Genomic DNA, 22,229 nt, shown 5'->3' with positions numbered 1-22,229 from the left:
CTATTATTGTATACATGTGAACATGAGATAATCTTAAAAATTTCTAACCTTGAAGCAGTATTCAGAGTACACATGAATGCTAGTATCATAATAACAATTGCTTTTAAGCTATCCTCCAAAGAATTGTCTATTCATGTTTTAAAATTCTTAGAAGCGACTCTCCTCCCCATTGTTGGTGGGAATGTTAAGTATAGCCATCATGGTAGTCAATATACAGACATCTCAAAAAGTAAAAATAGGAGTTCCATTTGATCCAGGAATCTCTCTCCTGGGTATAGTCCAAAAAAGAGTTAAAATCATCATATTATACTGACACATGCATACACATACTCAAAGCAGGACAACTTATAACAGCTAAGCCCTAGAATCAGCCTAAATGTTCCATCATTGGATGCATAGATAAAGAAAATTTCTGATAGACTCAACATGATGGTGCATTCCCAGCACTCTGGGAAGCTGACTCAGCAGGATGGCAAGTTGAAGCTTAGCCTGAGCAGCTTAATCATCAATGAGAATCTCTCTCAAAATAAGAAAGTAGGGCCAGGGATTTAGCTCAGGGGTTCGGTGGCCTGCCTTGCAAGCTCAAGGACCTGAGTTCAATCCCCAGTACCAAAAAAAAAAAAAAAAAGTAAAAAGCTAGAGATGTGATTCAGTGCTAAGACCTGTATTTAATTCCCAGCACTGAAAAGAAAAAGAAAAAAAAAAAAAGTGCTATATAATCAGCCATAAAAATGAATGATATGTCATTTGCCAAAAGAAATTAATCCTGTAGTGTTAAGAGAAATGTCAGACACAGAAAGTAAAATGTCGGATGGTTTCTCTTAAATGATAAACCAAAAATATAAATTAGTAAAATAAAGGAGACACAATTTAAAAAAAAAAAAAAAGAAAGAAAGGCTGATGCTTTGGAGATGGGGGAAGAAAAGTGAGGTAAGGAGAGAAGTGGGAGAGTGATGGGGGAAGGGTATCAAAATGATCAATTGCCCAAAATGAAACTAATCTTTCTGTATTGCAAAGCATACCAATTTTAAAATTCCCAAATTACTGTCACTCTTGGAGATGGCTGTTTTGAAGGTGTCCTCCAGGGCATTCAGCTAATTCATTGTCAGAATTTCTTAGAAGGCATCAAACCAGAACAGGTGGTAAATCATTAATATAGAGACCTATTTTATTGTGAATTTTTTCTTCTTTACAGAAATGAGTTAGAGAAATGCTATCAAAATAAAGGTTGGAGGAGCCGGGGATTTAGTTCAGTGGCACTGTTTCTGCCTCACAAGTGCAAGGTCCTGAGTTCAATCACCAGTACCTAAAAAATAAATAAATTAATAATAATAATAATAATAAATGTTCTTTAAAAAAATAAATAAAGGTTGGAATGAATGTGAAGAAATAGTCCTTTGTACTTCAGATGCTAATGTAGACAAGAAACAAGCTGGTTTAAAACTAGCTGAAAGCCTTGTTTGCAGAAAGCTCTCGATTGGGCATTCGTCACCAAATGTGCCCATCAAAGCTCACACTGGATTGAAGACATCTGAGTACTTGGCATCAGAAGAGAAGCTGTATAAATGTAATGAGCATGGAAGAAACTGCTTTACAGTCCTTTCAGGGGGATGCAAAGACAAAGACTGGAGAAAAACCTTATGAATATGATCAATGTGGGAAATTCTATTGTGATCTTAGTGAAAGAACTCAGCTTAGAGAGACCTTTGTATATAAGAAAAAATTGAATGTCTCTAGCATACCCAATGATGTTCAGATCCATGAAAGAAATCACAGTGGGGGGGAACCCTATGTATGTAAGCAGTGTGGGAAAGCTTTTAGTTCACAAGATTATTGTAACATACACCAAAGAATTCACACTGGGGAGAAACCCTGTGTTTGTAAGCAGTGTGGGAAAGCTTTTAGTATCCAATTTTATTGTCAAAGACATAAAAGAAACCACAATGGGGAGAAACCCTATGTATGTAAACATTGTGGGAAAGCTTTTAGTACACAAGTTTATTGTAAAAACCATGAAAGAATTCATACTGGGGAGAAACCCTATATGTAAGCTGTGTGAGAAAGCTTTTAGTTCACAAGGTTATTGTAAAATATATGTAAGAATTCACAGTGGAGAGAAACCCTATGTATGTAAGGAGTGTGGGAAAACTTCTAGTTCACAAAGTTATAAAAACCATGAAAAAATTCACACTGGGGAGAAACCCTATTCATGTAAGCAATGTGAGAAAGCTTTTGGTACCTACGTTTCTTGCCAAAGAAATGAAAGAACTCACACTGAGAAAAAACCCTATGTATGTAAGCAATGTGGGAAAGCCTTTAGTACACAAGCTTGTTGTAAAACCCACAAAAGAATTCACACTGGAGAGAAACCCTATTCATGTAAGCAATGTAGAAAAGCTTTCCTGAGGTCAAGTAAATGTCAAAGACATGAAAAAATTCACACTGGTGAGAAACCCCTATAATGTAAAGCAGTGTGTCTAGCTCAGCTGGTGACATTGAAACACATGAAATACTCACACACAGCATTAATTCTATATATGTAATCAATATAAGAAAGCTTTCAGCATTTGTGTTTGCCAAAGACAGAACTTACAATGGGGAGAAACCACATGTATGTAAGCAATGTGGGAATGCTTTCAGTATTTCTACTGTCAAATACATGAAAGAGGTCTCACTGGGGAGAAAATTATATTTGTAAGCCTATTTTAACATCCTGTGGGGATTACTCATGTAGTGGAGACCTGTAGAAAGAATTAATATAAAAACTTTGTCAATATTTCTCCAGAAAATACAATCCTAGATTGAGATATCCTAACGTGCATGCATTATGTGTTTTTCAGTAAATCAGTTAAATGTCTGGATTATGTATCTTCAGTGTTTAATATAAAAATATAGATTTGACATAATTAGGTATTTTTGTGTCTTTGAGCTTAATAAATAGTCTTTTAATTAAGCATGGTAAATTGAAGCTGGGCATGGTGGCGCAAGCCTGTAATCCCAGCACTTGGGAGGCTGAGGCAGGAGGATCACTGTGAGTTAGTGTAGTGAACATGTAAAACATAGATTTCACACTGGAGAGAAACCCTATTCATGTAAGCAATGTAGAAAAGCTTTCCTGAGGTCAAGTAAATGTCAAAGACATGAAAAAATTCACACTGGTGAGAAACCCCTATAATGTAAAGCAGTGTGTCTAGCTCAGTTGGTGACATTGAAACACATGAAATACACACAGCATTAATTCTATATATGTAATCAATATAAGAAAGCTTTCAGCATTTGTGTTTGCCAAAGACAGAACTTACAATGGGGAGAAACCACATGTATGTAAGCAATGTGGGAATGCTTTCAGTATTTCTACTGTCAAATACATGAAAGAGGTCTCACTGGGGAGAAAATTATATTTGTAAGCCTATTTTAACATCCTGTGGGGATTACTCATGTAGTGGAGACCTGTAGAAAGAATTAATATAAAAACTTTGTCAATATTTCTCCAGAAAATACAATCCTAGATTGAGATATCCTAACGTGCATGCATTATGTGTTTTTCAGTAAATCAGTTAAATGTCTGGATTATGTATCTTCAGTGTTTAATATAAAAATATAGATTTGACATAATTAGGTATTTTTGTATCTTTGAGCTTAATAAATAGTCTTTTAATTAAGCATGGTAAATTGAAGCTGGGCTGGGCTGGCATTATTTCTGGATTGCGCTGGCAATTGTAGTTGTATCCTTTGTGTGGGCCTGTATTTGTATTGTTAATGAGAGTAAAAGCATTGATCAAAACGAAACCGAATTGGCAATCATTGATGCGCTGACCTGTGATCCCGAAACGCAAATCGGTGCTCGCGACAGTTAGAGACTAGCCTGGGCTACACAGTGAGTTCCAGAGCAGTTTGAACTACATAGTAAGACCCTGACTCAAAAAACAAAATGTAAAAAAGCATGGTAAATTGAATTGGGGGGGCCTTTCAAGTAGAGTTAATATTTATGTACTTTTTGTTTATTCTTTACAATTGGGAGATAAGGGCCACTAAAAATTTTTATTAATTGCTTTTTGTTAGGATTTTGCCACTACCTTTGTTTTTAAAATTTTTGTGTGTATACTCTATTCTGTGTAACAAAAGATATTTTTTAATGTAATACCATATTTCATAATGAGATATATATTTTCAGAGACTTGTGAACATGTGTTTTTGACAAGTTGATTCACAACTTAATTAACACATTATGTTTCTCATATCGTGACAAGGTATCTGCTTATATCCTAACATTGTATTTTTATCATGTACATAATTTTTCCTATTTTTCTTTCATATTAGAGCCAATATTATCATTTACATAAAAGTTTTTTCTTACCATCAAAGTTGTACTTGTTGAATTGCAATGACTTTTAATTTTGTGATAATTATTCCACCATATGTACCAAACATAACCCAAACTGGGGCAACCCACTTTCCAGTCCCCTGTCTGTCTCTCTTACACAGAAGTTTTCTTCCCTTCAATAAATTTTTCCTACTCTTAAACCTCCTAGAATCCATTCTTCGATTTTAGAGAATCCAAACTCAGGTTTCAAATATCTAGCAGGTTTGAGAGTTACATCTCTTTCTCCTGTATCATTTTGGAAGTCTTCCACTCAGATTACTGGTCAGAGTTCTTAACAGTATTTGGTTCAAGGCACTTCCCTCCTCTGTGGCTGCTGGATTTCAAGACAAAGCTTCCAGAATGTTTGGAGACCAAAACTAGAAATGTAACTGGGTTATGAGGACAGCCAGTATTTTGGCCCTGGCCCCTCAAGGACTACAAGATCCAGGACACAAGGAAACTTTCCTATAAGATCCTACATCTTTGAGGCTGCCAAACTCCAAGCGGTCATACAAAAGGAACCAGTGACAAATGTGCTAGACTTCTTTTACTGGGAACCACCACATCGACATTGTAAACAGCTCATAACTGCTAAACTGTACAAAATGACTTCTACGTTGGATTCTGAAGTCCCCTGGACCTTCTCTTATCTCCTTATCCTCTTTGTTGGCTATAGTCATAGCAATCTTGCTGCTCTTATAATTTGGCCCATGCATTCTTAACTGTTTCTTTGGCTTTGTCTCCTCCAGTTATGCAGCTACCAAGATGACAATGCCAGCTGCCTACTGAAGGCCTTTATGTAGACCCTCTGTAGAGTAAATGTTGATCACAACTATGACCCTCTTCAGCTGGAAGTAGACAGAGTTGTCTTCGCCCTTTGCCCCCTCATAGCCATTAGGGGTTCTTCAGAGGGGGAAATATTGCAGATAGGGAAGTTAATTAGATACCTTGTAGGCAGTTACAGGGCCACCCTCAAGGAGCCAGCACAGCAATGAGCCAACATGAAGGACAGTCAAGACACATTAACTTAAAACTAAAATTGTAAAAGGAGAGAAACTATTAGATCTTTTGTTGTTGTTGTTGTTTTTGTTTTGTTTTGAGACAGGGTCTATTTAGTTGAGACTGACCTGTCACTCACTATTTAGCTCAGGCTGATCTTGAACTCACAGCAATTCTCCTGCCTCAGCCTCCTGAGTGCTGGGATTACAGCCCAGCAGAAACTACTATATCTTTATGCTTCCCCTGGGGATAAAGAGCAGTGATTGTTATTCTAAATAGGCATCAATCACCAGGGTGGGGGGCCAAGGTCTTAACCCAGCCTTTCCCCGAAATATCCCTAATCCCCCATCCTTACTGCTATGTGACTTGCTCCTCCATTTGACCCCCATTTAATCAATATTACCTGGGTACTTGTAATCTTACTGGTTGGTCATGGTTTTGCCCCACCTCATGTCCATCTTGTAATTTTCCATTGGGCCTTAACTTTATACCTGACTCAACACATGGCTTTGCTGCACACAACCTCTTTGAAAATTAGTGAATGGGCAATCTACTTTCTGATGCCCCTTCTATCTCTGCTGGACAGAAGCTTTCCCTCAATTAAAAAAAAAAAAAAAAAAAAAAAAAAAAACTGCTGTAAGTTTCTGATTGCCACAGACCAGCAGGACCATAACTTCTCTCCAAAAGGATATCATGAATTAGCCATGACCCACACAGCATAGGGTCCAAAGTGGGAGATAAAGAAAAGACAAAGAGACCAAGACTATTCTTTTTTATTATTACTGTTACATTTTAAGTATACAATATAATGACATTCATCATTGGAAATTTGTATGACAAAACTATTCTTGAAAGTTGGAACCAGGTGGAACCATAGCTTGTTGAGAGCTAATAGCTGCCTGGAGTTCCATGCACTCTTTATAGTGGAAAGCAGCTGGGCATGGTGGCGCATGGCTGTAATCCCAGCACTTGGGAGGCTGAGGCAGGAGGATCGCTGTTAGTTCGAGACCAGCCTGGGCTACACAGTGAGTGCTAGGTCAGTCTCAACTACATAGTGAGACCCTGTCTGGGGGAGGGAAAAACAAAGAAAAAAAAAGAAAAAAATATATATATAGTGGAAAGCAAAGAAGAGAAGGCAGGGCAAATAGTGCTACATGGCTTACATGGCCTAGGTGGAACATAGCACACATTCGTTTCATGATTGAGCTTGCACAAGAAGGGAAAATGTAAGGATACATAATGCAACTGTCTTCTGGGGCAGTGCCATCCAGGGTCTATAATATGAGTCAAACAGACTAGGGAGGAGAAAGGGAGTAGGAAGGAGGCAAAGGGCAATCTTCAAGCTCAGCCTGTGGCACTCCAAAATTACAAATGATGTTATGGTTTAACAGTAACACTTTCAAAGGAATTTTTGTCAGCAGAAGAATAGTTTTCAGAAGAATGGTTACTATTGAATGTGATGAGGGAAATTTCTTTATTCCATGATATTGTGATGCCATTTTATTTTTGGCAATCATATTTTCTGAGACAGGGTAGTGCAAGCTGGCCTCAAACTCAAGGTGATCCTCCTTACCTCAGCATCCTAAGTGCTGGGATTATAGGCATGTGCTGCCATGCCTGGCCATCATTGTTTTGACTAATAAACTAAAATACTGGCATGAAGCAAAACCTAACTCATAAGTGTGTGTGTGTGTGTGTGTCTATACACAATGGAGTACTATTCTGCCATAAAGAATAACAAGCTTGAGACATTTCTAGCTAAATGGATGTACCTTGAAACCATACTCTTAAGTGAAATAAATGAGACACACGTTTAAATACCACATTGGTTTTCTGGTGTTGTAAACCAGTAAGGGCCAAAATGTTTAGCAGATATTGGGAAATGTGAAGAAGATGTTCAAATGATAAGGGAAATGAGGGTGTAGGGGGAAAGGAAAGGACAAGAAAATAAAAGGAAAAAATGCAAACAAAGCTTTTGTAAATGAGGGGAAAGGGGGTTAAAGAGAGGGGAGGACAATGGGGAAAAAGCAAGATATGTACAGATGCAAACTGTCTACAATGAATATTATGTATATCTAAAATGTACCAATAAAATTTTAAAAATCTAACAAGAAAAATGAACAGTTGTGCCTGGGTTTCATGGACAGGTCATTCTTCCTCCCTAACCCTCCACTGCTGATCTTTTGCTGTTCTTGAAAGCTGCTCCTCTCCTTCAGGTCAGGGACAAGAGAGCCTGAAGGAACAGGGCTTTCCTGAGGACTTCCCCAGTCAGGTGCCTTCTGCGCTGAGATCTACCTATACACCGGAAAGCCAGACTTCACTCTCAAGTCCCTCTACTGACGTGATCCTTTCCTTCAGTCCAAATGATTATGCCTGCCTCTTTCTCAGGATCATGCAGGCAGACAGACTTGGCTTTGAGTATGCCATCTCTCCACAACTCAGAGAAGCAGTGTGTCTTTTTGTTCTAGCCTGAGCCCATCCTGAAGAGGCTGCTCAGGTAAGACAAGGAAGCTTATTCCAGACGGTAGCTCGTATAAGCATTTTCCTTGATTAAAGAGCACAACTTCAAGTGAGAAGGCAGTTGACAGGTCCATAGCTACCTTCTGCAGGCTCTTGGTTACTGAAATGACAAGGACATATGCCTTATTCTGCTGGTTCCCTAAGTAGGGAGCCCTTCTAGCCACCCAGTGAACATGTGTTCTCTTGTTGTCGATTTCTTTTTTTTTTGAGACAGGGTCTACCCATGTAATTCAGGCTGAACTTATAGTTCTCCAGCCTCAGGCTGCTGAAGATTACAGGTATTCACCATCATGCTGGCATGGAATTCTTCCTCACTGATATTCACCCTCCTAAATTGTAGGGGGACTAAGCAATGAACTATTCTTGTTCAGTGGCTGCCATATCCTAGACCATTAGCTATGTTTTGTTTTGTTTTTTTTTGGTTTTTGTTTGTTTGTTTGGTGGTGGTGGTGCTGGAGATCAAACTCAGCATTTCACACATAGGAGGCTAACACTGTGCCACCACCAAGTACACTCCCAGTCCTGATTACATGAATTAAAAATTAATAGGAGAGATGATATTTTCCTGTTTTATATATGAAGAACTAGATGCCCCAAGTGATTATATAGCTGAGGACACATGGCTGGAAATGTAGGACTCACAGTTGTCTTCCTGAAAGTCCATGGTTTATTGACATCTGAGACATCACTCTATTGGCATCTGAGACTAATCCATCAGATTCATCCGATTTGGAGTTTGAGGTTGGTTGTGGAGTTGAGGAGCTCATCTTGTTCTGGGAAGGTGCAAGTTCCTTTACACAATCTTGTCTTTCTTTTGCATTTATTTTCCCCTCTCCTCTGCTTACACTTGAATGACAATACTCTCTTGCTTGGCAGGGACCCTTCAGCATCTCACCTTAGCAGCCCCTGACCTGCTGGCATGCAGAAACTATTTCTTACCTTTTCTTCCCTCATCTGAACCTACAGGAATATGTGGACAAGGACATACCATTCCTAGGAAGTAGTTATCTCCAAGGCAACAAATAAGGATGGTGAGGTGAATACACAGGTAGGTGGTGTCAAAATCAGGATGAAGTGTAGGAACTGCTGCCTAATTCCAAGATTCACTTTTTTTGGCCCTGTACCAGCACCCAAAATCCGATAATAGAACAGTACCACCAAAATAAGGTGGAAAATAGTTTATAAGTCTTAGAAATCTGGTATGTAATTTACACATGCAGTACCTATTAATTCCTATGTGAAACGGGCAGCGTTTCTTGTTCGTAGTAGGGATCAAATCCAGGGCCTTGGTGCTGGTCAGCTCCCTACCACTGAGCAACATCCGCAGCCTTTTAAATTTTGACACAGGAGGGGGCTAAATTTTTGGCCTCAAACTAGCAATCTTCCTACCTCAGTCTCCCGGTGTAGCTGGCGTCACAGGCTTGTGCCACCATGCCGTGATAATTCATTTAAAGACAATAAAGTCGCGTCTAACAGGAAAACGTTCCGCACTACTCACTTTTTAAGACATGGTGGTACCTCGCTTCTGGTCATTAAGTGTTTCTCGAGGGCGGACAAAAGGGCGGCACTTCCCTAGGGCATCTACAGCAGTACCCAACAAACAGTCGGTCGAGGGAGGTCTGTGTGAGAATTAAAATTAAATAAAATTTAAAACCCAGCCGCCCGACCCCACTGGCTACGCCCCAAGGCCTCAGACTCCCGGGCTAGGGAGCCGCGTAGTACCGGCTTCTCCACCAGAGGGCACCCTGAAGCCCGCCAGCACCACAAGCAGCCGCCGGAAACAGAAGGGTAACCGGCCGGAAATAAGAGCGAGCCCGCCCCTCTATCGGCTACTTCCGGCTCCCCTCCCCCGGGTGCGCGGAAGTGCTGCGGGGATGGCGGGAGGGCGGAGCGGTGGGGCCCTTGCGGCTGCGCGCTCAGGGGCGCCTCCCTGCCCTGCACCGTCGCCGGCGGCCCCCGCGCTCGCGGCCTCCTCGCCCATGATTCAGAAGACTCGGGCCGAGCTGCTGCCTCCGCAGGGCATCGGAGACAGTGTGAGCACGCTGCTGGTGAGGGGCGTGGTTGGGCTGCGGGCGTCGGCGCGGGGCGTGGCAGAGGGTGGTGTCGGGAGAACGACAGGTGGCCACCCTCTCGGTGTCCCGATTTGGGCTCCCGAAGCTGAGGGACCGGCCTTGCCACGCCTCCTGCGCTCTGGATTGGCTACCGCGCGGCCGCCCGCGGTGTTTGGCGGGCCTGGGGCGGGGCCAGAGTAGCGCCTCCCTCTCCCCCCGCCAGTCCTCTGGGCCTAGGCCAACAGTTTGCAAATTAGTCAAGTGCTACTCTTTGCTCTTTTCTTTTTTGTATTCTTTTGTGATTACCCACCTCCCTATACCTTGAATAGCTTTGAGCTAATTTTTAAAAATTAGGTCGACTCTGCAGGGCCAGAAGGGTTAGTTCATGGGTAGGGAGTGCTCTTAGCCTGCTAGAGTACTTGGGTTCCATCCCCAACCCCAGCACCGCAAGGTGGTGATAGGAGCTTAAACCCACTCTCGAGGTGGGGTCCACCACTGACAAAATCTTGAGGCCATTCAATTACCTGCTGTTTTGTTTGTTTTGCCCCTTAGAGATTAATTTGTATTACTGGTGTACTTTTGATATCTGCTATGCGTTAATAGACCTTGAAAATTACAAAATTCTTAAAGTTATGGGCTCTACTCAACAATATTCTTTAAGCCAAAAGTATATCCAGTCACTGCTGTGAACATAAATACGTTGAAAAGGTAGTTTAGGGGCATGGCGTGAAGGTGAGTTTAAACCACAGCGTTAAATTAGGTGCAATCCCTGTGGGAGCACAAAGTAAGCAGCGCTCAGGAGAACTGCTCAGAAGCTGTAGCGGCGTCATTCCCATAGTCTGTCTGTAGCAAAGGGCCAGAGGGAGTTTAAGCTGTCCTGGGATATTCAGAGTCCATTGCTCTTTATCCTTTGGAATTTTGCTCAAAGGAGAGCCATGTACAGGCTTCCTCATAGATGACAAGTCATTCATTTATCACTGTTGAACACCTGTGTACCAGGCTCCCTGGTCTGTTCTTGAAATGCTACCGCGAACCAGACGGACAGGAGGAGTCCTGACCGCCTTTGTGCTGATCCCTCAGACGTAAAGTAGATGGACACAAGTGCTACTGCAGAAGTCCCAAGGAGGAAAGTTAGGGAACAATAGAAGAACTAGGGCAGAGAGACAATATATCTATTTTCAGGAGTGTGAGGAAGGCAGTTATTATCTGCTATGGCAGAGTTACATTAGAAGGAAGGTGAGCACATAGGCCCAGAAAGCAAGGTGCTGTGTGACACAAGAAGCCCTTGGAGCCAGTGGTTTGTACTTTGTCCTGAGAGAAATATGGAGCAGTTGAAGGTACCAAATTTTTACAAATTTTATTTCCGTGAGTATTAATGACAAATTTATGTGATGCCTATAGTTTCTAATATTTTATCACTATGTTATTATATCTTTTTAAAATTTGGTAACTAAATCCTGAAAAACATTAAATTTCTCATTGAAGGATTTTGCACCAAAATGACTCGCTTCAGGGTAGAGAGTGGATTAGAGGGGTCCAAGAAATTAGGTGGTGAGGTGGTGGCCATCACCAAGCAGGAGATGGTGGGGCTCAGAGCCAGGATGAATAAAGGAAGTTGGTGTTTGGGAGCTGTTCAGGAAGTAGAATGAGCAAATGTGGAGAAAAGAAGTCAAGGAGGAGGCCTGGGTTTGTGGTTTGGGAAGCTAGGTAGATAAATGGCAGGGTATTTACTGACGGGGCGCCTGGAGGAGGAGAAGGTTGGGTGCAAGGGAGAGCTCTGGAAAGAGGCTGCCTGTGCGGATAGAAGGATGGACATTGAAGCTATGGGAGTGTTGGAGTGGGGGAGCATGGTGCAGATATGTATTATTTAAAATAAAAAAATTGAAAAGGGCTGAATATATAACTCAGTGCAAAGACTCTACATTTGACCCTCAGCACCACACATACAAGAAAGAAGTATCTAGTAGTGGTTGGCAGAGCTACCCACATAAGGAGTGTCCTAGATTTTCATGTCAGCCTGAGAACATAGAAAAGAGAGTGTGAACTTTGAGTCCTGGCCAATAGCTTCAACCCTGTGACTTAGGGCACATTTGCAACTAGTGTGAACTTCTATTTTATCAGTAAAGTGGGTTTAAATCCTAGCATGTAAGGTGATTTTTTGGCTTGGTGGATGTAGATGCCTCACCCACTGATGCCCCAGGAGTAGGCTGGAGGGTAGATTGGCACAACTGAGGCTGGAGACTGGCAAGGAGGCCCTCAGAATGGACATGTGAGGATGTAGAAGTAGTCAGCACCCAAATGGAGTTACTTATATAAAAAAACCAAACTAAATGGAGCCAGGCAGGCTCACGTGCATATTTGTGTTATAATAATAGCTATCACAAGAGATGGTTTAATCACAACCTTGCAAGTATCTTTGCTAACTACGACTTTTCAGTCAAGGTCATTTCTGTGAAGAAAAGTTCTTAGTAGTGGCCAACCAGAAAATGTCAGCTCCTGCAGGGGAGTTTCTGTGATCAGTGTGTTTTGTTTTAAAACAGCTTATGTGGACTTCCTTTTTGCTTTTTAAAAAGCTTCCCCTTGCAATAACTTTCACACATGCCTGTCATCTGAGTGGCACACATACTGCAGACTTGCAAGTCCCCTGCTCATTCCTGAACAAACTCATTATTCTTTAGAGAGGGTCTACTTGTTAATAGGTTGATACAAGGAAGACTTAGGGGCCAGTCAGTAGAAACAGTCACAAGATAGAGTGAATTTTGTGTGTCTCCCAGGTCTCCAGCCTGATGCCCGGGATGTCCCAGTGTGGACTGCAGAAGAGGCAAGTGTGTGAAGAACTGTTGGCCACGTTTCCACTTTAGACCTGTTGAATTTGAGATGCTGGTAGTCCCTGGAGGGAAGGTAGAGGTCTTAAGAAACTGGAGAAGGGCTGGAAAGGATGCCTGTGCTGTACAGGGTGTAACAACCCCTCAGAGCTGCTTTAGTGGAGAAGGTTGAGCTGGACAGCGACTGAGGGCCTGAGAGTGACTGGCAAAGAGAGAATGGAGGTGCTACAATGTTGGGCTGGAAAGATGGAGACTTTGGAGATTGTTTCCAAGCAGAGATGACAGGGAAGGAAGAGGCCCAGGACTCTGTACATCATGGATGCCACAGGACTCATGGATGCTGAAGAACACAGCACTCTGTGAATGTTGCACTTGGCTTGATTTTACCTACTGTTACAAACCACCTGTTAATACATCAGAGACTAGAGGAATGTGGTTGTAAGCTCCAGTATTTAGTTATGTGACTATAGTAAGTCCTCCCCTTAGTCTTTCTTTTTCCCCTTCAGTACTGGGAATTGAACTCAGGACCTTGTACTTGCCAGGCCCTGTGCCACTGAGCTGCATCCCACCCCCTCCCCTTAGTTTTGTAATTGTAGTTATAACTTGCTCACTTGATGGAAATTGGGATGATCTCTCTCCTCTGTGAAACAAGTACTGCAGATTACAGACATTTCAGTTCCTGATAGTAACTATGTGATGTAGTCAATGAAAAACTTTATATTCATCTTATTAATGTTTTAGGGCAACAGTGTGTCATTTATTAAAAAAAAAAAAATAGTGCAAGTGCCACTCGGTGACAGAAGAGGTCTTTGTAGATGGAAGTTACCAAATATTTCCTTGGAGAAGAAAGCTTTTAAAAATGCTTTTCACCCTTGTTTGTGCTTCTACTGGGTCCTAAGGGACTAGGAAGGAAGATACTGCTGTCATGCTAGTACTGGTATGGGGAACCTCAGATGTGTTTGAGTGAGATAGGGTTAGAATCTGAAGACATTCTGCCTCCCAGGTGGTGCCTATGGATAAGCCTATGTGTGTAATAATGCAAGAGCTGAAGAAAGGCAGCAACCCCAGGGTGGCTCCTGCTCAGAGAAGCCGTCTGTGGTTTGCTTAGATCCCAGTGAAATGGGTTGTTGTAATGGAAGAGAAAATTTTAAACAAAGAAAGTCTATAGATTATGCTGAAAGTGATATTTCTTTTTTACACTGTGCTGTGCTTAAAATGACATCTGATTTGACTTGTCCCTATAAATATCCACAGATCCTATAGCCAATAGAGCTTGGAAACCAGTAGGTTAGCATTAACATTACATTTGATTAGTTTTGTTTTTCCAAATATAAAGAAATGATTGGTATCTTTTTTCAGTCAGAACAAACAGAGAAATGTGGTAAGTGACATGGAAATAGATGTGTTGCTTAGTAGGAACAAAATTATTAGCAGTACGAACACCAGAGAGACACACACCACTTAGAGTGCCCAGTGTCCCCACCAACATTCAAGCATGGTTCCCAGCTACAGTTTTCCTTCTCTTAGATGTGAAGACAATATGAGGCACCAGCAAATGAGTAAAAGAGCCTCATAAAGGAAGTCCCTAGTCCAGGTGTGGAGAAAGCTATTTGGTTTACTGTGTAGAGCTGCTGACAAAATGTTCTCTTGTCCTTCAGTTACATCCAGTGATAAAGGCTTTCCTGTGTGGCTCCATCAGTGGCACCTGTTCCACCCTACTTCTCCAGCCTCTGGATCTCCTTAAAACACGCCTGCAGACTCTCCAGCCCTCAGACCATGGGTAGGGCCTGCCACCTGCATTTCATTGAGGAACTGGGTTTAACAGCGTCTTAGATTACTGGAGCATTTTTACCAGTTAATCAGTTTTCATTCTGGTGGATGCTCAGTGAGAAAAATAGACATGCCAAACTTCCATGTGTTTTCTATGTGCTTTTTGCTATGAATGTAGTTTTATATGTGTTGATTTCTTTAATTGAATGGGATCATTTGCTACCATTTCTGTAGGATCTACCTTGATAACATTTTCATTTTATTGTGCTAGCTTGTGATAACTGTGCAGGTATTCCTTGTTTAATGATGGAACTATAGTTACCATGACTAGGTTATTAAATAAATTGATTGGTAAAAGGAATTGTATATAGTATGTGCATTGTGGTATTGTACTGTCTGGGAGTGGGTGGCTTTCTGGAAATAATGTCAGTTTTGAGTGTCTTATTTTGTCCACCTGTGTGGAGCCTAATACAAGAATTATATAAAGTGTGTATAAAATGGGAGGTTATCCCTTGGATTACAGTGTAAATGGACAGTTAGAAATGTACACCTGTCAAGAATAATTCTAGAAGGCACTGAAGAAATTCCTGTTTTAGAAAGTGATATATAAAAATTAGATATGGTAGAATACAACTATAATCCCAGTTACTTGGGAATCTAGGACAGCAGGGCCCAAAGTTCAAAGCCAGCCTGAGCAACTTGCTGACACTGTGTTTCAAGATAAAGGGCTAAGGTTATAGCTCAACATCAGGCCCTGGGTTCCATCTCTACTATCAAAAAAAAAGGAAAAGAAATAAGTAGGGTGAATAAATAGAAGTCTTGGAGCGGGAAGTGGCCTAAGTAATGTTTCTTGTTTCTGTCTTATCTGCCTTCAGGTCCAGACATGTTGGGATGTTGACTGTACTCTTGAAGGTGGTGCGCACAGAGAGTCTTTTGGGCCTTTGGAAAGGGATGTCCCCCGTAAGCAGCTTTCTGGGTGTGGGTTGTATTGTAGCAGCCATCTCTCATTCCTCTTCCCAGCTCCTAGGATACACAAGAGTCAGGAGTGGTCGGGGTACAGTAGTCCCCCCATCTATGATTTTATGTTCTATGGTGTCCACTGCAGCTCAACTCAGTTTGAAAATATTAAATGGGAATCCTGAAAATAAACAGTTCATAAATTTTAAAAGATGCACTGTTTTGAGTAGTTTGATGAACTCTCAGGCTGTCCTCCTTGGTCCCTCCAGTCCAAGAGGTGAGTCATCCCTTTGTCTAGCACATCTGCATGGTATGTGCCACCTCCCATTAGTCATTTCATAGCCATCGCAGTTATCTGGTTGGCTGTTGAGGCACCATAGTGCTTGTTTCAGATAACCCTTATTTTACTTCATAACAGCCCCACCATGCAAAAGTAGTGATTTGGCAATTGGTATGTGTCACAGAGAAGCTGTAAAGCGCTTAGGAGAAAAGGTAAAAGTTCTTGACTTCAGGAGGGAAAAAAGTTCCATACTGAGATCACCAAGATCTATGGCAAGAATGAATCTTCTATCTATGAAATTGTGAAGGAAAAAGAAATTTGTACTAGTTTTGCTATTGCACCTCAAATTACAAATATTATAGTCATATTGTGTGATAAGTACATAGTTAAGATAGAAAAGTCATTAAGTTTGTAGACGTGAACACAGAATGTGTTCTAGTTGATGGCATTGTGTTGTGCTAGAAATCATTGAACCTATATGACAACTTCAGCAAGAGATCCTCTGAAATGAGTGACTCCATTTAGTGCAAGTAAAGGATGGTGACCCAGGTTCAGAAGTAGGTTGGGCCTGAAAAATACAGAAATTACTGAAGCAGCTATATCTGGTAGAAGAAGCTGCTGCTACATTACCAGCAGGACTGAAGAAGTTGGTGAAGGAGAAAAGACACCATCCAAAGCAAGTCTTCAGTTGCTTCGATGATACCAGGCTCATCTACATGAACATGCCCAATAGAACCTGCATTCGTGAAAGTGCTAAGGAGGCAACAGTACAAATACAGAGGGATGTGCTTGAAGTAACTTGTTGAGTCATGTACAGAGGAAAAGAAACTGGAGCACAGCCAGCGATACAGACGTCAAAATTTGCTGAGGTGTTTCAAATTACATAGACATTAAAGGACAAAGTTATGTAATATCCTTGGACAGAATGCTGCATTAAAGTCATGCGAATGATCACGGGGGTGGGTAGAGCCTCTTTGATGAATTAAAGCGATAACAGCTTCCAATTACAATATTCTTCCAAAAGGTTTCCACAGAAAACCTAACTATTAAGGATTCCCAACCATCAGTATCATCTGCTCTTGACATCCAAACATCAACATTGTCATTGCTTGATGATCCTCCTTCTAACGTATTGTCAAAAGGTCAAGCATCACAGTGCCTGTGTCATTCACACCACTTCATCCCTTCACATAGGCATTTTATCATTTTTTATCACCAAGAAAGGGGAGTACAGTATAATTAGACAGCAAGAGATACTCACACAACTTTATCATAGTGTATTCCTGTAACCTTTCTTTCCCCACTCAATGTTAGTATTGCTGCCACTCCTTAAATTACCTGCATTTAGGTCATCTTGGCATCTCTTGGGAAAACCTAGCTAGTACACTGTCTTACAGTGTTGTTCTTTGATTTTATCATTCCTCCCTTTTTCTGCAGTCCATCGTGAGATGTGTCCCTGGTGTTGGAATCTACTTTGGCACTCTCTACTCTTTGAAACAGTATTTCCTGCGAGATCATCCTCCCAGTCCCCTGGAGTCAATCATACTGGGCATGGGCTCTCGATCTGTTGCAGGGGTCTGCATGTCGCCCATCACAGTGATCAAAACACGCTATGAGGTGGGTTTGCTTTAGTGCTTTAGAATGAGTACACAGAGCTACTAGCTCCTGGGGTAGTAACCACTGGTGGTCAGCTCCTGGTTTATATACTTACTGACTTAAGAGTTAGATATTGTCAGATGCCTTGTTTGAAGGCTCTCCAAACTACATGTGAGCTAGAGCCACAGTGTCTTAGGGATGCTGCAAAACCTGAATTTGTGTTGGGTCATTGCTCAAGTGCAGTTTCTCTGTCAGTTACTTAAATCTGTGCTCCTTTTGTAGAGTGGGAGGTATGGCTATGAGAGCATCTACAAAGCCCTGAGGAGCATCTATCTCAGCGAGGGCCACCGAGGCCTCTTCAGTGGCCTGACAGCCACTCTCCTTCGTGATGCACCCTTTTCAGGAATCTACCTGATGTTTTACAGCCAGACCAAAAGCATAGTGCTCCACGGTATGGGTAAAGGAAGATGTGGTGGGAAAGAGGTGTCTGCGAGATAGTGGGTTCTCTGCTTTCTCTGGGAGATGAGACTTCATTAGTTTTATGTGGGCTTGGTGTTGGGATGTCAAGGTGGAAGTGACAGATTTAGCTCTTGCCCTTGGAATTTATATCCTCCTACGTCAAAGAGTACTTGTGCTGCTATAATTTTGGAGTGGGGAGGCTGCTGGTTGAAAATTAAAATACTGTTTTGCAGAGGTCCTGCAACAGTATATCCCAGACTTGTCCATACAACTCTACCTCGTCAGCAGCCTTGGGGTACAGTGTGAGAGTCTGTATTTTTCAAGAAGCATCTGGTGTGATCCTCATCACACAAGTTTGGGAAACATGGATGCCTTAGGATATTTGTGTGTGTGTGTGTGTGTGTGTGTGTGTGTGTTCGTTTCTTTGTTTGTTTTTGACACATGGTTTTGCTGTGTAGTTCAGAGTGGCCTTGAACTCACTATGTAGTCTAGGTTGGTGGCAAATTTCCTGCCTCAGCCTCCCAAGTGCTGGGATTACAGGCATGCACCACCATGCACAGCTTGACTTAGGATTGTGAGGGAAAAAAAAAACATTTTCACCTTCCTTGCCATGTTGCCAGTTAAAGTTTTTTGAAACCTTTGTGGACAAAGTTTGTGGGCAGTAAATATCCATCTTAAGTGGAGGCTGCATTTAGTAAGGTATATGGGGTAACTAGGAAAGTTGGAATATTCTCCTTCAAGACCAGTGGTCAGCTGCAGCCAGGGTGCTTTGAGGGATTTGCTGCTTCTCCTATGCACAGTAGGTATGACCTGCACTCAAGACATTTTGTGACAGAAAAGAATGTCAGTGGCGGTAAGGAAGAATGAAAGAGTGTGTGTGTGTGTGTGTGTGTGTGTGTGTGTGTGTGTGTGTTGCTAAGGATTAGACGCAGGGCCTCACCCGTGTACTATGTTACTGAGCTATATTCCTGACTGCTGGGAGTATATTTTTAATTCTCACTTTTCTTTATTTCATACTTGGAAATAATTTTAAACTTACAAAAAAAACCCCACAAAAACGGCACTCTTTCTGAGTCTAAATTGTAGACTCACTGCCCCTTTATCCTTAAATACCTCAGTATGTATTTCCTAAGAACAAGGACAGTCCCTTATATCTTATTGAATTTAGGAAGTATAACATAGATAGATACAGTTCTTTGTATTTCTATTTCAGTGGTTGTCCCAATAATGTATTTTGTGGCAATTTTTGTTCATTTCTAGGAGCATAGACCATTTGTTAACACCTAAAATCTAGTATTATGTGATGTGTTTAGATGATCGGATTTGGCTACACATTTTTAGAAAGTAAACCACGTATGTGGTGCTATGTTTATATCAGGAGGCTTCTGATACTGTGTCCTATTTTGGATAACTTTTCATCACTTGGATCTGTTAGTGTCTGCCAGGTGTTTCCCCTGAAAACTTACAGCTTTTCTTTTGTAACTTCCTAGAATCTTTGTGGGAAGATAACTTTGAATCCTGTTTCTTTTACCTGTATGTTCTAGCATCTTTAATGAATTGTGATCATGGTTTTGAAAAGGATGCTTTTCTGCCTCCATTATTCCATTCCACATGTATTAGTTGCATCTTTAAAAATTTAGTTTGAATTTGTATCTTTCTGAGTTTTGGAAAGAATGGATGGGCAACTTGCATTGATGGGCTACTTTCTCTGATGAATGTGAGATTTCTAACTGCAGGTTACATTTGCTCTATTTCAGACCAGTCTGATGTAGCCTTCATTCCTGTTGTGAATTTTAGCTGTGGGATATTTGCTGGTATTCTGGCCTCGTTGTTAACTCAACCTGCAGATGTTATCAAAACTCACATGCAGCTCTCCCCAGTGAAGTTTCAGTGGATTGGCCAAGCAGTAACACTCATTTTCAAAGTAAGATTGTAGCATAAGTACTTGTTCTTGTTGTGGTTTAGGAATTCTCTCTAAAGCAGTTCTTGTCTGTTGCTCATATTAGAATCATTTGGGGACCTTCTATAAATGTATATTTCCAGATAAAAATCCAGGATGGTTGGGGACCCAATATCAGTCATTTTCTCAGAGGCTAATGGTGTATGTAGCCCACTGGTAGTACATGTGCTTATTACATGGGAGGCCCAGGGTTCAGTCCCTACACCAAAAAAGAAAGAAAAAAGTTCTTTTAAAGATCCTCAGTAATTCCAATGTGTTGCCCAGATTAAGAATCACAAAACTGGCCTGGGGATTTAGCTCAGTGGTTCCACAGTATCCCAAGTTCCATCCCTAGTACCAAAAAGAAGAAAGGAAAAAAAAAAAGAATCACAAAGCCTATGTTTTTCTAAGACAGGAGGTAGCTACGTCAGGACTTCTGGTGCATCAATATGCAGATGGCTTGATTCTACTGAATCAGAAAATCTCGGTGGCTCTAAAACTAATTAAGGATCTAAGACAATAATCAGAAAAAAGCACGCATTTTATTTTGTTCTAGCAATTTCCTCTGGTACAAATGGGTACGTGGTGTTATTGAAGCTAAGAAGTTCTAGATGTAAGGGGTACTAGTGCACTATTAAAAAGTAGTGCTTTTAAAACCAAAAAAGCATTGGCCCTTTTGGAACAAGTTATATTTTTCAGTGTTTGTGAAACTGCAAATCATTTTAGATTCAGGGAGGAAGAAGTGTTCTGGGGCCAGAGCCTGGCATGGTGTAACACACTTAGAATCCCAGCACATGGGAGACTGAGGCAAGAGGATCACTGGGAGTTCAAGGCCAGCCTGAACTGCATAGCGAGACCCTGTCTCAAAAAAAAACAAAAAACAAAAAAAAAAGGTAGGGCCACCAATAGAACGTGTAGTGAATTCCTGAGTTCGATGCCTGGTACCAAAAAAAAACACCTTTGAGTACATATAGTGAATTCCAAAAAATATGCCTTTCCTGATAGACAAATAACAAGAAAGCACTTTTTGCTTCGCCCTGGATCCAGGATCCAGGGCTTAGCAAATAAACCTTTATCTGAATTTCATCTGCCACTGTGGCTCAGAAGTTCTGTGCAGTTTGCAAACTGTACAGCTGTCCACAGCAACCCTGCATATGCTAAGGGGGCTGAGGGTGTATTTCTGTTAGAAAACATGCTTAGCACAAGTTTGGGTTCAGTCTTTTGTATCTCTCCCCCAAAGAGCTTTTTCACTAAGAAATTCCCCTAGATAGAGCATAGCTAAAAATGTAAAGACTAGCAACTGCTCGAAAAGATTCTTTTTAAGTTTATTGGTAATACTCTTGGACTCTTGTCACAGATCTGGCATGAAGTTTAAGACTCAAAAAATGGAGCAATACAGCGACACTCTGGTGTCAGATAGGTAATTCTATTGTTACTTTGCTTCTGGAGTTTGACATTTATTTTCTTCATAGGTCTATGGGCTGCGTGGCTTCTTCCAAGGCAGCATCCCACGGGCCCTCCGCAGAACTCTGATGGCAGCAATGGCATGGACAGTCTATGAAGAGATGATGGCAAAGATGGGCCTAAAGTCCTGACAGGAAAGGATGGGAAAGAGTGTACTGTCATCCTGCTTATTTGTTGCCAAGTGCTGCTTTATTGCACTCTGCAGTCAGGTGAAGTCTTGCCTGGAGACAGGCAATAACACTGTTGCTTTGGCTTCCATTCAGGGAGATAGAGGATCTGACTGGAGCCCTCAGTCTTCCAGAAGAGGAGTCACCAGTACACATAGCACCCTGGGGAGTTGGGAGCAAGGTCTGCACACCCCACATGGATACTGGCAAGGCATTTTCAGAGAGAGCTTTGCCAAGTGGCCTCACCTGCAGTACAGTCTTCTTTGGGATGAGCTTGTACAAGGAGTCACAATCCAGAGAAACAGGGCCTCCTGCCATCTGAGGGACTGCCCTGGGGAAGACAGCATCTAGGTAGCATTCACTGTCAGCAGCCTGCAGATTGTGTCTGAGGTGCTTTCCTGAGGAGGAAGAACAGAAGTCATTATTTAATTGATCCTTGGCCAACTTAGAGCCTCTGGAGAATGGGGCAGTGACTTATGTGCCTCCAAATGTACAAAGAAAATTGTTTGATCTTAGCTATAGCAAGCACTATGTCAAATCTAAGCTATTCTGGCATTTTCTACAACTAAAGTTCAGATGAATAAAGTAAAGCACTTTATTAATGAAAGCTGTTTAGAAATCCTAAATAGTGTATTTTGTCAGTCTGTTGAAAACAACAAAATAGTTCTAGGTTGAGTGACAAAGTTATTTTTTTAAAGTTTAAAAAACTATTTTATATATTCTATGGTTCATCTATTTCAGATGTACAGTTCAGTGATTTTTAGTAAATTTACTGATGATACAACCATCACCATAAGTCAGCTTTAGATCATACTCATCCCCAGGACATTCTGTCCCTC

The 22,229-nt window shown here is 41.4% G+C and overlaps 1 protein-coding gene and 1 long non-coding RNA gene across 5 annotated transcripts; one reads left to right on the top strand and one right to left on the bottom strand.

The window, feature by feature from the left end:
• Window positions 1-7,131: 7,131 nt before the first annotated feature.
• On the bottom strand, window positions 7,132-9,681 carry LOC104862467. 2 transcript variants are annotated; one of them, XR_780354.3, is made up of 4 exons: window positions 9,605-9,681; window positions 9,381-9,501; window positions 8,525-8,655; window positions 7,132-7,982 (listed from the first exon to the last, which is right to left on the bottom strand). It is a non-coding gene; the product is annotated as an uncharacterized LOC104862467 (long non-coding RNA). The 2 variants fall into 2 exon arrangements; XR_780353.3 differs by lacking the exon at window positions 7,132-7,982 and having other exon boundaries at window positions 7,989-8,655.
• Window positions 9,682-9,734: 53 nt separating this feature from the next.
• Window positions 9,735-21,643, top strand: Slc25a38 (solute carrier family 25 member 38). 3 transcript variants are annotated; one of them, XM_010624531.3, is made up of 7 exons: window positions 9,735-9,915; window positions 14,417-14,538; window positions 15,404-15,488; window positions 17,203-17,382; window positions 17,644-17,812; window positions 19,578-19,744; window positions 21,232-21,643. In XM_010624531.3, exons 1-7 carry the CDS (start codon window positions 9,757-9,759, stop codon window positions 21,352-21,354), a joined length of 1,005 nt encoding a protein of 334 aa, XP_010622833.1. In that variant the 5' UTR covers window positions 9,735-9,756; the 3' UTR covers window positions 21,355-21,643. The 3 variants fall into 3 exon arrangements, with proteins under 3 accessions (XP_010622833.1, XP_010622832.1, XP_033618557.1); XM_010624530.3 differs by having other exon boundaries at window positions 9,735-9,930; XM_033762666.1 differs by lacking the exon at window positions 19,578-19,744 and having other exon boundaries at window positions 9,735-9,930; window positions 21,232-21,320.
• The last annotated feature ends 586 nt before the right edge of the window (window positions 21,644-22,229 follow it).

Source organism: Fukomys damarensis, unplaced genomic scaffold (assembly GCF_012274545.1).
Source record: "Fukomys damarensis isolate Sample0158 unplaced genomic scaffold, DMR_v1.0_HiC HiC_scaffold_12, whole genome shotgun sequence".
NCBI lineage: Eukaryota > Metazoa > Chordata > Mammalia > Rodentia > Bathyergidae > Fukomys > Fukomys damarensis.
This window is presented reverse-complemented; position numbering and strand designations above follow the sequence as displayed.